Genomic DNA, 14,914 nt, shown 5'->3' with positions numbered 1-14,914 from the left:
AATGAAAATGAAGATTTAATCCTGAATCATGTACCCATTCCTAAGCTTAAATTCGTATAAACTGGCTGGATCCAATTCGATGACCCAGCTTAAAATTGCAACATCTTAAAATACACAAAACAAAGAAAGTATTTTGGTTCTCCGACATGAACAAAATAAATGTGCAGTATATATAAAGGGGAAAATTTCTCTTCGGAAAAAATTCATATCTGTGAGACTGCAAATTATTATCTCCTACCTAATAAAAGCACACATAAAGTAAAATAAAAACAACCATGTTCTAAGTAAAGAAGTAATGTGATAAAATATAAATAAATACATGTATATATCTTTTGGACGCATGCTTCTAAATAAACCCTGTGTACATAAAACAGCAAGACAGGACAAATCCACGCCATACATATTACACGATGAGTAAGGGAATAAATAAATGTGTGCTCAAGAGGTTTTAATCACTCTGTTTAAGACCGCTTAGAGTCTGTTTGCTGTTAATTACCCGAGCCGGAGGCGAGGGTAATTATCAGCACCCAAACTCTAAGCGGTCTTAAACAGAGTGATTAATACCGACCGAGCACACATTTATTCCCATTCATAAATACCTTTTCGGTCAAAAAAATATAATATTTCGGTCAAAAAATCCCGATTTTGTTCAACAAGTTCACTTCATGCTTTTTGAAACATCCCTCTAGCTTAATAATGGATTGTTCAGCTAGCGATTAAGATGTAAACAACCCTTTTATGGAGATTGACGCATGCATGGCACGTTCTGTGCGATGTCGCGCAGAACGCACCTGGGGCGTTGCGTTTTGAATTTAGAACTTTAAAATTCTGACTCACTGGTAGTGTTGCGCATGCCTACGTGAGGACTGTGAACGTTCAACCAATAAAACGGCAAGAGGCACAGGATTTTTAGGAGTCCACATTTTATGTGACACTGGAAAAGTGTTTAAGACCAGCTAGCCATGTCTTTATCATCCGTTTAAGACCAGCCACATGACGGGCTCTTGACCAATAGGAATGGCTAAACTGTCTGAAGTATTTATGAATAAATAATAAAGATAAAGATCTATATAATACAAACACAGGGAGTGTCAGTTTGGCAATCCATATGCACACAACCCTGTTCAAAGAAGACATAATTCAGGTCTTGAAACCTCTCTTCACATAACACTTACACAGTCTATAACTATCACCCTCAAACCCTCACCAGACTAACAAGGCAAGTAATGTTAACATTTCGAAACTAACTTTTATCGGTTGAACCAATTGACGCCATACATGAACAAAAGATGGCGCTTTTTGATTACTTTCATAAAAGCCAAATGCAACTTTTGGAATATTGTATTTGGCACTCTTCCAACTGAGCTATCCAGTGCTCTATTGGCACAATCCCAATTTATCAATGTCTTTGCTCATTATGTGCTCAAAATATTTGTTGACATAACATTAACATTTTGGAACAAAAAGCTGTATCTTCTGTGGGTGATCCTCAACTCTCTTTCCCAGATTTGCTGCACTGCTAAATGTAATGTCTCTAGCATTGTGACTTCTAAATTATCTCTAGCATTGTGACTCCTAAATTAAAGTGATCATAAGCCAATGCCTTCACGGCTTCCAACCATCATTATTTTAACAGCTTTACAGTCACCTTGCACGGCCAGTCAACATTCTTTGTTCAACTGAATACTAAAGTGAACCTCATCAATTTCCTGATTGTTGATAACTCTCCTAATCGGACCAATCCCCCCTGTAGTACACAATGTTGTTGTTCGTTTCGTGGAGTTTCACCTCGTAGAGAAGGCCTGGGTTTGGAAGCTCCTTTCGGACTTGGTCCCAGATGAACACGGCAATGTTTTCGGCGGTGCTGACGACGTTCTGGAAGTAAGGCACGTCCTTGTCAATGTTTTTGTGGTCCAGGGGATCCATGATTGCCTTCTGTGAAGATGAACACATTCAATCAAGAAGTGTAAATATAATATAAGACCGTATAAAAGCATTTATCATAGCTCCATTTTGTGTGAACAATTTAGCTGTCACTGGTACCCCGGGATAGGGCACTGGGTACGAGCAAAGAAACACATCCCGCATGGCTCTTGCTACTTTTTAGCTGAAGTGCAGTGTTGTAGTTTGGAGTCACTTGGGTGGAGTCTGAGTCTCAAGTCATTTGATTCAAGTCCAGATCAAAGTCACATCGGACTTTGTGGGTTTTTATTAAAACTTTTTGGGCAAAAAAGAAATTGTTACATGCAAGCATAGAGCTATATTAAATTACTAGAGTGCTAACTCGATGTACAAAGTAACGCCTGATGGGCGCATCCATGTTTGTGCACAAACCTATGGAGAGCTAGAAATTTTGTACGGCTATTTGCATATCTGCGTTTGTATTCCATACCGGTGCGTTATCGAAGGCGATACGCCCAAAACCGAAATGCACGATCAGCAAATGAGCGTGTCATTTTGCTCTACGCAAACAGCGCAACGCGTGCGCGTATTCGCTGTAGATGCTTTTTGCCGTGACTTTTTTTTAACTGTCATAACAGGTATGTTCTACTTGGGCGTTGCATGTAGAGTACACTTTCAAAATTCAATCCATCTAATTTCATTATGTTCTAAAAACACGCACATGAATTCAAAATGTCTGCGCCCAGGATGGCTTCAAAGCATCTCCGAGTGCAAAAATGAGGAGTCAGCACTCTTGTAATTTAATATAGCTTCATGCTTGCAAGTCAACTGTGACTTGATTGAGTCCGAGTCACTGAAATTGTGACTCGAGGCAGACTTGAGTCCGAGTCCTTGACTCGAGCCCAACAACAATGTTGTAGTGGCACTGAAGAATAGTAGTTTGAGCTGTTTTACCAAGAGACATTAGAATGCATGATAAAGTACCGTACTAAATGGAAACAGATATGACCAGCCTACCCACCACTTCCTATAGCACTTCCTTAACAAAGTTTTAGGACAGTTTTACAACAGACACGTTCTCAAATAGAAAGTTTCGGAAAAGGCATACAATTTGACCATCTTTGTGCAACACATGAATATATAAATTTGTTTTGCGCCTTTTTTTGTGAGTGGGGAGGGATTGGTGTGGAAACTGGGGGAGGGGCAAGGGAGGGGGTGGGGTGACAACATGAGAGGGTGGGGTGGAGGTGGGCTAGGCAGGGGGGGGGGAGGTGACAACATGAGTGGGTGAAGTAGGGGTGTTATCTTCCCCATCATGGCATAATGCAACTTCTGACAACTAGACAAGCGAATGTGATATTACAGCTACCAGCACTCATCAAAATTTAAACAACCTCTGCATTGTCCCATGCTCTTTGGATTTGTATACTATGTATTTTATACCATCTCAAAACTATTTATTTACACACTTACCTTCATATATTGCTTCAAGTCTGTCAAATTCAGCACCATGCCTGTTACTGGGTCAACCTGAAACATTTAGGACACAGAAAATAGTCAAAATATGTTCCTTCTACTTTTGGTGGGTCAGGAATGGATGCACAGTCCCCCCCCCCCCCTCACCCCCAACCCCTTCCCACCCCTCTGGTATAAAACAAAAGAGGAAAACATCCCCAATGCTCCAAAATTCACAAGTTTGAATGTAACCGATGGGCCATGAAATATAGTAACAGTGTTTGGGCTGTACAGTGCCAAGTTCTTTAAAATCATGTAAAAATAAGATGTTGGATTTTTAAGCGAACCTTGCATTGTCAGGGTCAATACACTGACAACCCTGAATCTGACATAATTACATTCACTGAAACAAATATTATTTAGGGGTTAAAAAAAAACATGGAAAAATAGGAAATCTTACCTCGCCTTTCAGAATGATTTCAACTGTCGAAGAGATGAAAAGAAAAGAAAGATTTTTAAAAATTATATAGCATCAAGAACGGAATTAAGAAGGAACCACGACTTGGGAATATTGTGACAGAAAATCCAATACATTTTAATGAAAGAATTTCTGAAGACAACACAGATATCTTACAAGATAACTTCAAATTAACAGAGCCTTTGTTTTATATTGAAATTTACATGGAAGAATTTTGAGCGGACATTTACGAACTTTTTCTTGGCAGAAATTTTGTAAATTAAATCAGCCTGGTGTACATATACAAACTGTTAAAATTAATTTTGGTATTTGTATGTAAATAAAAAGAGATATTAGATTATTTTACATCTCCATGGAGGCATCCAAACATTGTACAGTTTATTAAATATGTCCATATGATACCGCTTGGGTGATTTTGTATAATGGCCAAAGATAAAAGCACAGGCAATCTTGCCTCTATTTTTGCCTTTCAACAGTGCTTGTAGCTACTGTGCAGAATCACTCAAGTGATAATTTTCAATTAGGCTGGGCAATCATTTGGAAAACCGTGAGTTAGGCCAAATGAAAAAAAAAACATGTTTAGCCTGCTTCCTTTTTGGAGGCTGCCTCCTTTTTTTCTTTTCTTTTTTTAAATTGAAAAAAAAATGAAAAAAAAATGATAAATTTAATGATCTTTTTCGAAAAAAAAAGAAAAAAAAAGACATACTTTTAGACTCTAAAAGCTGGTATGTCATTTCCTGAGTCCAATTGGCGGCCATTTAAAAAAAAAGCTGGCGGCCATCTTGAAAAATAGCCCGGCCAGTCGTTTTGGAAAATGGGTCGGGCAGCCATTTTGGAGGGAAAAAAAAAAAGGCCTCCTCCTTCCTTTTTTTTCAAAAAGGCAGGATGCTAAACAATTTTGTTTTTTTTTACTTGGCCTTCTTAAAAGGGTTGTTTGTTTGAACTGACCTCTGTAGTTATGGCCATGACCATTGGGGTTATTGCACTTTCCAAACAGAGTCTTGTTCTCAGCATCACTAAGAGAAGGACTGTGTAAAAAAAAAACCAAAATGCAAAAAAAAATTGTTACTTTAGGCAAAAAAAAAAAAGTCTCCGGTTTCTGGTATGGAGCTTGTCCAAAAAGTGGTGCGGCGACGCGGCTTTTTTTTTTTTTTACCCGACTTTTTTGCTTCAAATGTCGGCTGATGACTGCAAATGGTGCCCGACTAAACTTAGTGCAAATATATGGGAGTCCAGAGAGGCCACATAAAGCTTATTCTCGATCATAACCCCATCTAAAAACACGTTGAAATTGCGCAGCAGCAGAATTCCAGTCAAACCAGTGAGTTTGGCGGTTTTGAGACATCATCTTTCATTAAAAAAAAAACTTTTTCATTTTGCCGACGCGCATGGCTACGGCGACGCGCACGCATACCAGAAACCGGAGACTTTTTTGGGGGGGCCTTATACCAAAAAAAATTCACTAAAAAGCAAATAGCCTGCCCTAATCCCAGCCTACCCTATAAGGCCATGTAAAAAAAAAACATTTTCTCGTCCCCCGCCTGCTTCTTTTTTCCCCGGCCACCTCTTTTTAACAATTTTTTATTCATATGTTTGCAATATATTTTGCACATTGTCAATATATTGTCTCTTTGTTTGTTTCCAACAAAATTGTAGCTATGTAGAAAGGGTTACTGGCTCCTTTGGACAAGATTTGTATCAAATAAGTAGAGAAAATTGAAGAATTCATCCGCCATCTTGGAAAATCCGCCATCTTGTTACAAAAAAAAGGAAGAGAAAAAACACCCACCTGCTGCATTTTTATCGGCTTAACCCCAGGTTCTCTGAAAATTGCAAACTGACGTCTTTGTATTTGGACTAACTTATTTGTATTTCAATTAACTGTTAATCATGATAGGTGTTGTTTCTGTCAAAAAGTACACCATGTCAGTAGTAATAATGCAATCCACATCTTTATGGTTTCTGGACACTTTTCAATAGGCCTACTTTTCAAGAATGGATCCCGGGGGTTGGCTCACAATTCACCCCCCCCCCCCCCACCCAAAAAAAATTAATAAATAAATAAAATAAAAAACCTGTTAATTATAAATGGAAAAAAGATCCCAAATTTCTTCAAGTTCCCTGTCATAATGCAAAATCGCAAATTTTGATTCATATTGCGTCAGGCCTTTGGGCTTTTAATGCATAAATTGACTGCAATGCATGCAATGCATCATCCATCCCCCCCCCCCCCTCCCCGAACAAATCTTGGAATTCAACAAGGAACAATTTTCAGTCATGGAGCCCCTACCTAAAGATAGACATCACAGTTCTAGAGAAAGTTCAGAGGAGGGTGACAAAGCTAGTACCAGAATTGAGAAGAAAACCATACAGTGAAAGGATGGAACAGTTGCACCTATTCCCACTTGAAGTGCGGAGAGTAAGGGGTGACCTTATTGAGACATATAAGATCCTGCATGGCTTCGACGATATGGATTCAGAAAGCTTCTTTTCCAAGTCAAGTACGATACGAGTACCCGAGGTCACAGGTTGAAGTTGTTTAAGAAGAGAATGCATAAAATAGGTCTCCAATTGAGGAAACACTTCTTCTCCCAACGGGTAATAAACAACTGGAACAACCTCCCAGCCTACGTCAGTTCAAGAATACCTTTGACAGTTACTTGAAAGAATCTGGATATGGGGTCTTAAAAGGCTTAAGCCTATAATTGATAATCCCATCAAATCTTAAGTGTAAGTGTAAGTGTAATTCATGGAGGTAGGAAACCTACCTCCAAGGTTCCATGGATATTTCAAGCTATTAATTCAAACACATTCCTTCCTCCATCATGATCATGTCCATATTCAAACTAACTGTTTTTCCTCTAAAAATCTACAGGGGTGTGAGTGAACACTTATAAAAATAGCTGAAAATAGCTGGAAAAGGTGTAAAAAAAAAAAAACTGAACTTTGGAAATCTCCTTTACTTTTGTACACAGCAAGTGAGGGAAATTAAAAAAGGCTGAAATCCAAAAAAAGAAGAAGCTGAAATCAGCTTTAAAGCTGAGATTTCACACCCCTGAATCTAACTAATTCAATTCAATTTAATATAACATTTATTTATATCCAACCATAAACAAAATACAATTCATATAGCATGTACAATAAAGGAAAATAAATATAAATTGTGTCTTGGAAAAACAAATAAGTAAAATTGTAAATGACAAAGCAATTAATTCTAGCCATAATAAGCCTAAGCTTGTCAATGGCAGGTGCTAAAAGCATACTTAGACCACTATAAAGCAATAAATGAAACACAAAAACGTTCATTAGTAAAACAATTGAAAACACATAATACTCAGTCAATAACAATGCAGTTTAACAGGTAATTAATAATCAATAAACAACTTAAAACTATGATTGGCAGCCTGCTGAAAATGAAGTTGATGTGCTAAGCGAAATTTTAGTTCGGCCTAATCCACTATGACTTTTTAAATTCCATAGGCCAACTGGTAGTAAATTACACTGCACCTGCCACATTCCGTAAACTCGACTCACCTGTGCAACCTGTGGCACGCACTGAACGACTCGGCCCGGCTCACATAAACCACCCGCCTGCCTGGATCAGCTCGCTTTTGATCATTATTGTTCACTGGCTCGTTGCTTTGTGCCGAGCCGGTTCCAGACATTACTGTTGCTGAACAAAGTTCACTTCGTATGAATCACAGCGTTTGTCCTGGCCTACCCTCTTATTATTCTTAATACCACCTGGACAAAAGAATTTTGTGTTGTTTCATGCGCGTTTCATCAATCTTGTGAAACTGTTATTTATTTGCGAACAATTGAGGGCGCTATATCAAAAGACCGGTAAAATTTTCTCTCAAAGTGGCTAGCTTACTGTCCGTACTGATAGATAATGTAGAAATTCCCTGTAAAGTGTAAGGAACATTATGTGTTTATGACTTTATTACTGGTAAGGTTATTCTCAGTAATCATTACAACGTGCTGTGACACGACTGTTTCTTATCAATTGTTTTGCTTAAGACTTTATTTTTTGTTTTCATGTTCAATTCGGACGGAGTCCTTGACTTGTTATTTTGTTGGGCAGTCATGGCAGTGCCCAGTGCAATGGACATGATGGATATTTGGCCAGCGCCGGTTTCCGTTTAGTGAACATTATTTTCACGGAAACTGTCTCTGATTGGCTCAGATAACAGCTTTCTTTCAGTGAACTTTAGTTTGCCGGTTGTCTTTGATTCGACTGGCAAACTAGCGTTTATTTAAACTTTAAAGTAAGACAGTCGGCATTTTCCCCTGAAATTTTAATTTACCAGATTGCCATGATATTATGGTTTAAAGTTAAACCACTGTTCGCATACAGTGCACCGGTGGGCTGTGTGTAGACAGTGCGTTCAGCGCTTTGATTAGATACAAAGCTATACCCCTCTTCCTTCCCCAACTCCCCCCCCCCCCCCCCCCTCCCCACCATAAACTATATGTTGTTTATCCACAGGCTACTAAATTGCATGTAGCTCGAAAGGGCAAAATTTGTCATCAAGAGCACACCGCACAGCCCAGCAGCAGTGTTGAAGAAATTGAACCGTGACAAAAAAAGGATTTATTTGTTATTGTTTAGGACCTGTCACTTGTGAATGGACTTGTAATTTACTTGTGACAGGACTGTGATGGACTTGTGATTGACTTGTGATGGACTCGACCATGACTCGACTAATAACACTGCCAGACATTCAACCATGATGCTTGTCCGTTAGTTTCCCACATTTTTATTTGTTTCCTGTCCTTTCACCCTGTTCCTACCCATGTGAATTGACAGCAGCCAGCAGCAAGGATGCCTAAGAAGTTCCAAGGAGAGAACTCCAAGGCGGCTGTCGCCAAAGCCCGCAAGGCAGCCGTTGAACATGAGAAACAGGCCGCTAGGCAGAAGGCTGAAGAAGACAGCTACTGGGAGGATGACGACAAACATGTCAAGAAGAAACAGCAAAGGAAGGTACAACGGCGATTACAGTTCTGGCTCCAGTTTCTGATTTGCTTTGGAGGAGGATACTGGACAGCTGACCCTTCCTGCTTGTCAATCAAGCAGTGCGCATTTACCAATTAGATCAAGATTTTTGATCATGTGTCCGTAATATCTCGGTCAAACTCAGTCACAAGCACTGTGAGAAAAAAAAAAAAAAAATGGGGCTTATTGAACACTTTTAATTTCACAAACTTTTTGGAAATGTGTTGTGTTGACCCTGGTCACAAGGTAAACAGAATCTGTCCAATGATAGCATAGCACAAAGAAAATGTGGCCTCGGTTACAAGGGAATTGTCGCACTTTGTCAAACCCAGATACCCTGTACTTGTTTTATCACGAAACTTATCATTGATTCCCAAAAATGTCTGTCGTAGGAAAACAAAGAAAAGAAGCACGAGGAGCAGACCTCCAGGAAGCAGGAAGCTCGTCGTCTCCTGGAGGAAGAAGAAGAGATGATCAAAGCCTCCGCCAAGACGGTCAAGCCCAGCAAGCTGACCAGAGCCCAGATACAGGCTGACCGGGAAATAGTAGCTGCTGCAGAAGGTAGGACCAGGGAAAGCCTTCGTGCTTGGGAGGGCTGGGGAGGGAGATGGGGGAGAGGGTTGATTTCTTGGAGAAACAAGCAGTCGTTAAACCCTCCACAAAGTCTAGCAAGCTGACCAAACCTTTCACCAAAACGTTCACCAAAATGTTCAAGCCATCAAGCTGACAAAACCAGGTACAGGCTGACAAGGAGAGAGTAGCCACCCTGGTAGGACCAAGGCAGGCCTGTATGCTGGGAGGGGGTTAAGGGGGAAGAGGTTTGCTTCCTGGGGAGGAAGAATCAGAGGCCAAAGCCTCTACCCAGATGGTCGAGCTCAGCAAGCTGACCAGAGCCTGGATTCAGGCTGACCAAGAGAGAGAAAGTAGCAGCAGCTGAAGGTAGGACCAGGGCAGAACTGTGCGCTGGGGAGTGTGGGGGAAGGGAGATGGGGAAGGGGTTGCCTTCCTGGAGGAAGAAGCTATGGTCAAAGCCTCCAATAAGGTAGTCAAGCTCAGCAAGCTGACCAGAGCTCAGATACAGGCTGACCAAGAGAGAGTAGCAGCTGCTGAAGGTAGGACCAGGGCAGAACTGTGCGCTGGGGAGAGTGGGGGAAGGGAGATGGGGAAGGGGTTGCCTTGCTGGAGGAAGATGCTATGGTCAAAGCCTCCAATAAGGTAGTCAAGCTCAGCAAGCTGACCAGAGCTCAGATACACGCTGACCAAGAGAGAGAAGAGAGAAGGTAGCACCAGTACAGGCTTGTGCACTGGGGAGGGAAAGGGGAAGGGCTAGGTGGTTGTTTTCTGGAGGAAGAAGAAGTGACGGTTAATGCCTCGATCAAGACATTTAAGCCAAGCAAATTGACCAGCTCCACAAAATTGACTAGAATGGAAGAATAACTTGTTCAATGAGGCCAAAAAAAAAAGTTCTGCTCCTGATTACGTGGCATTTGAAAATAGGGTAGGTAGGTCGGGAATTATTATTTGGCCATTTTTTTTTGTGTAGTAAAGGGTAAAAGGTAGTAATTGAAGGTTTAGGGGTTTTTTCCCTCATTTTTCTAAAAACAAATTAGGATGGGGGCTGTCAAATTAGGGTAGGTACGGTAACCGGAAGCAGAAGTGTTTTTTTGGGGGCCTAAATGCTTCAATATTCCTAATTTCTTAAATTGAATTAGAATTTCTTTCAACAGTAACACTCATGATTCATTGATGCTAAATTATTCATCATCTGCACACCTGTGAAACTTAAGTACTAAAATCCAGGTGGTTCCACCAAAAACAAAATCACTTTGTACTTTTTTCAGCCGCAGAGAGAATGAAGCAAGAGCCCACCACCCACCTAGACACTCCGCTGGAGGAGAACCCTAATCTGGTGTTGGCTGAGCAAGCAGCAGCTGGCGTTACTGTTGGCAGGAATGTGGAAGAGGCCATCAGTGCACTCAGGTCAGTGGAGAAGAGAACAAAGTTGGTCTTATGGTTACTGTGGCCAATATGCAGTATCACATTTCATATTGATATGAGCAAATTGGAAAGGAAAGGATTATTTTTGGGAAGGTGTGGACGTAATAATTACAGTGAACGTGGAAACTCGTAATGCACGTTGGAAATAAAAACACCAAGTACACAATATAAATACATTACCTGCTAATTGCGCTATCGAATCAGGACACAGGAAGCAAGTTCCCATATCCCAGGATTTACTATTGGAAACAAGCGAGATTGAAAACAAAATAAGCCACGTGGACGAGATTGCCGGGTACCTGTTAAAGAGACCAACCCCAAAATTCAAATATCGGAAGTTGCTGTTCAAATTGTTCATAAAAGTGCACACAATAATACTTTACATCATGCGTCAATGCAGCAAGATACAAGGGTGTACAGTGCAGGCTGAAGGATTTGCCATTTCAAAATGTCCATAAACGTGAAATCTGTAGCTTGGTTTTCATTTTCAAATTTCAACACAAATGGCATTAAAAACCTTCCTTTTTTTATTGTCCGAGAAGTTACTAAGTGATTTGTAAAATTGGTTACGAGCACCCGATCCCATAATCTGGAACCAGTTCCTGACATCATCAGTCGGGTACTTGGTGCCCAGTTCAGATAACATCCCTAATACAATCGACATATTGAGGATAGAGTTGTGCACAACTTATCCCAGATACAGTGAATGACTCCCCAATTGAAAAAAACCCTGTAAGACTCAGTTTGTGAGATCTTATCACAAATTGTAACTACACCTTATTTCATTCTCGCTTCCAGTGTTAATGATCCCGCCTTGGACAAACATCCCGAGAAGCGAGTCAAGGCCGCCTACAAGGCCTTCGAGGATCTCAACCTCCCACGACTAAAAGCCGAAAACCCCAACCTCCGAATGTCGCAACTCAAGCAGATGCTCAAGAAGGACTGGGCCCGATCCCCGGACAATCCGCTAAACCAAAGAACGGCAGTTTACAATGACAAATGAGAACATTGTGTGAATATGGGACGCTGGTGGTGGACTGTGGACGAGAAGTGTGATGACAGGAAGATTGCATTCGGAAAAACCTGAGGAATATTCTATGGTTGCAGAGACTTCATCTCGTACAAACAGATTGCGTTGATTTCTTGGCAACTTAAAGACTGTACCCTCTTTAAAGGCACGTGGGAACATTTGCAATTACCCGGAAACGTACCTACTGATAGAAACTCCTTGCTTAAAGTGAAGATAGGACTGGTACCAAAAACCCTGTGAGATTATTCTGCCTGAGATGGTATTATTGAGAAGAAACCAATCATTGCAGGTGGTTTAAGAAAGTGTGTCCGTGGGCTTATTTTTTTTTACCTGCGTTAGCAACGGAATCCAGTTACGAGACCCTAAAGATTGTGCATACATTTTCTCTGTTTTATCAAAATGTCAGTATCCACTGAGATGAAACCTCAACAAGTTAGTTAAATATGTACCGTTCTTAAAAAGCAAATGATCCGATGTACCTTTAACATAATTATTCATCTATGTACTACATTGTACTACATTGTATTACATTGTATTGATTCCCTGGTGAATACATACAGATAATACAGTGCATGGGCAGTTTGGGGCGCTTAGGGCAGTTTGGGGCGGTAGAGCTCAAATGAGTTTAATGATTTTGCGTCTCATCTCAGAGTGATCCTTTTTCTCAACAAGAATTTAATTTAATTCATAGAATTGACAATCTCAAAAGGAACTATTCAAGCTTTCACCGAACTCTCCCTGATGCTTTCACATACAGCAGCAAAGCTTTCCTCTCCATTTGCTGCAAATGGTGGTTCTAATATTTATCAGGATTGCTCCTAATTTGCCATTCAATTTGAAATATTGTTCCTGTCACTATTCAAGGCAAACAACACGATCTCAGAGCTGCCAACTCTCCCTGATTCTGCAGAAAGTTCCCTGAAAATAAACTGATCTTTCCATGTTCTGATGAACAAATTTGAAAATCTCCCTGATTAAGGAAACTTTTTCCCTATTACATGTATATTGAATGTAATTCTAAATATGTCCCTGATTGTTGTACAAAATCTTCCTGATTGCAAGATGCAAATGTTGGCAGCTCTGCGATCTGCCTGATGTCATAGATGTATTCATTTTAAACACTGATCATCTCCAAGCTTCTACTCATCTATTGAGCAGACAAAAATCTCTTAGAAATTTGCATCTCTTAGAAATTTGCATCTCAATCGGGCCCTACTATATTATGCGATTGTGTACTACTTGTCCAAAGGTAAATTGTATGGTTGAACATTGGTTGCTTTTTGCATGTACTGATTGTGGTGTTAATCCCGAAATCCTTTATTTTCAAGAGAAATGAAATACATGTAGCATTGTAGGGAACCCTGAGGCAGATTGCTGTCAAATGAATTCTTAAAATCCCATCGGGCTATGTGTAAGACATTAAATGTCATTTATCGATAAAGAGAGTTGGATTTGTTGTGTTACTTATCCCCTCGGCTCCCACTCCACAAAAAGCAAATTCTTCATATCACACTTTTTAATCTTGAAATGTGTCTCCAGCTTATCAGATGTCTATATCAAATATTACTTTACAACAAACTGGAATCGTCATTGCACACACTATGTTAACATGATTTCAACTTGTGTTTCATACTGTAACGTCTCTCTGGGGTGAGAGACATTATCAAATAAAGAGTCAGATACAAAAATCTTACACACACACTAGTACTTTATTCGGGATTATTTACATCTCAGGTCAATAGAGGGCGCACTATATACAATGTAAAGTTACGGCGTACATGTTTATCTGTGTACAGACGTAGGCAACCTCGTCCCCAGGGTGTCGAGCAGAACGCGCCCACCACTACCTGCTCTCTCACCCTGGTATTGGATCATTTGCATGTGCAAGATTTTTGAACACGTATGCAAATGAGGAACAGTCTGGTGCCTGGATATGCGTTACACATTAGCGTTTGTTTTTGTATGCGGTGTCTGGGGTAAAAACAGAGTCAATTCGTAGCAGCGCGAGCACGGCGTGAGTTACGAAAACACGATTTTTGAAATCAAACTGTAACGATCTTATCGAGACAACATGCAGTATAATTATTTCATATTAATATGAGCAAATTGGAAAGGAAATTAGTATTTTCGAGAAGGCGTGGACGAATGATCGCGAAACACGGACTGCACGTTGTAAGAATAATAGCACCAAATACACGATATAAATCCATTACTAGCCAATTGGGGTATCCAATCAGGATACAAGAAGAAAGTTTCCTATCCAGGGTTTACTATTGGAAACGCGGTTGGAAATAAAGTAAGCACTGGGGACGAGGTTGAGACGTAGGGTCTATGGCCAGTGAGCGGGCAGCTCGATAATCTACGTGTACATGTCAGGGACTCTGTCGGGGTCAGAGCCCAGATCAACAATGACCAGAACTGCCATTTCTGCGCGCTTTATATAGACTTTTGGGGGCGCGTCTTAGCCAATGGGAGCATTGGATTCTGGTGGTTATGAATAATGCATACGTGTACAAAGGCATGGGGAAAGTTCTCTATGGGAGATTTGTACACGCTGACTTAGACATTCTAGTGGAAGAAAGTCCGAGAGCAGTGGTTAGCGGGCGAAGTAGGATCACTCGTGGGTGCGTTACGGGGAACTGATCCTCAAGGAAAAGGGAAAGGGAATAACTTCTCGGTACATAGGTTTGTGTACAAGACTTAGTCTCTAGACTAGGTAAGAATCTACACACTAATGCTATGGAGTAAAACTATGAGATGAAGGACGTAACCTGACCTCTAGCTACCGTAGGTCTCGGCCAGTGGGTTAGCGGGACACACTCGCTGGGGTGTACGGGGTCACTAAGGGGTGAATACACGGGTAGGTTTTAGCGAGCCACATTCGCTAAATGCTTGGGGTCAATGTGGGTCGGATGCGAGGTAAGGTGTGTGAGGGGAATTCGCATCGACTCCGGGGAAAGGTGGAGGGAAAATGGCTAAGTCCTAAGTACATGTCCCATGGCGGTACATGTTCAATAGCAGTGAGTGCTACATGCATTGCGCGCTATACAATAGC

General features: G+C 40.7%; 2 protein-coding genes across 7 annotated transcripts; one reads left to right on the top strand and one right to left on the bottom strand.

Moving 5' to 3' along the window:
* Window positions 1-947: 947 nt before the first annotated feature.
* On the bottom strand, window positions 948-7,522 carry LOC119741486 (6-pyruvoyl tetrahydrobiopterin synthase-like). The gene is made up of 5 exons (XM_038217253.1): window positions 7,370-7,522; window positions 4,784-4,863; window positions 3,818-3,840; window positions 3,376-3,432; window positions 948-1,935 (listed from the first exon to the last, which is right to left on the bottom strand). Exons 1-5 carry the CDS (start codon window positions 7,498-7,500, stop codon window positions 1,729-1,731), a joined length of 498 nt encoding a protein of 165 aa, XP_038073181.1. The 5' UTR covers window positions 7,501-7,522; the 3' UTR covers window positions 948-1,728.
* A 73-nt stretch (window positions 7,523-7,595) lies between these two features.
* Window positions 7,596-13,302, top strand: LOC119741485 (coiled-coil domain-containing protein 124-like). Of its 6 annotated transcripts, none has more exons than XM_038217251.1 (5): window positions 7,596-7,678; window positions 8,656-8,819; window positions 9,224-9,392; window positions 10,673-10,811; window positions 11,628-13,302. In XM_038217251.1, exons 2-5 carry the CDS (start codon window positions 8,661-8,663, stop codon window positions 11,830-11,832), a joined length of 672 nt encoding a protein of 223 aa, XP_038073179.1. In that variant the 5' UTR covers window positions 7,596-7,678; window positions 8,656-8,660; the 3' UTR covers window positions 11,833-13,302. The 6 variants fall into 6 exon arrangements, with proteins under 6 accessions (XP_038073179.1, XP_038073175.1, XP_038073177.1 ...); XM_038217247.1 differs by having other exon boundaries at window positions 7,670-7,784; window positions 8,646-8,819; XM_038217249.1 differs by lacking the exon at window positions 7,596-7,678 and adding an exon at window positions 7,704-7,784.
* The last annotated feature ends 1,612 nt before the right edge of the window (window positions 13,303-14,914 follow it).

The sequence above is a fragment of the Patiria miniata genome, unplaced genomic scaffold (assembly GCF_015706575.1).
Source record: "Patiria miniata isolate m_02_andy unplaced genomic scaffold, ASM1570657v1 HiC_scaffold_5, whole genome shotgun sequence".
Classification (NCBI taxonomy): domain Eukaryota; kingdom Metazoa; phylum Echinodermata; class Asteroidea; order Valvatida; family Asterinidae; genus Patiria; species Patiria miniata.
The sequence above is the reverse complement of the archived record's forward strand: the minus strand, read 5'-3'. Positions and strand labels throughout refer to the sequence as shown.

Excerpts from the sequence above, each read along its gene's own strand:
- LOC119741485 (XM_038217247.1), top strand. Across the intron at positions 9,393-10,672 it reads AATAGTAGCTGCTGCAGAAG|CCGCAGAGAGAATGAAGCAA; the intron begins GTAGGACCAGGG and ends TACTTTTTTCAG. Across the intron at positions 10,812-11,627 it reads GAGGCCATCAGTGCACTCAG|TGTTAATGATCCCGCCTTGG; the intron begins GTCAGTGGAGAA and ends TCTCGCTTCCAG.
- LOC119741486 (XM_038217253.1), bottom strand. The coding sequence starts at position 7,500 with ATGTCTGGAACCGGCTCGGCACAAAGCAACGAGCCAGTGAACAATAAT. Across the intron at positions 3,841-4,783 it reads TCATGGCCATAACTACAGAG|TTGAAATCATTCTGAAAGGC; the intron begins GTCAGTTCAAAC and ends TCTCTTCGACAG. Across the intron at positions 1,936-3,375 it reads ACTTGAAGCAATATATGAAG|AAGGCAATCATGGATCCCCT; the intron begins GTAAGTGTGTAA and ends TCATCTTCACAG.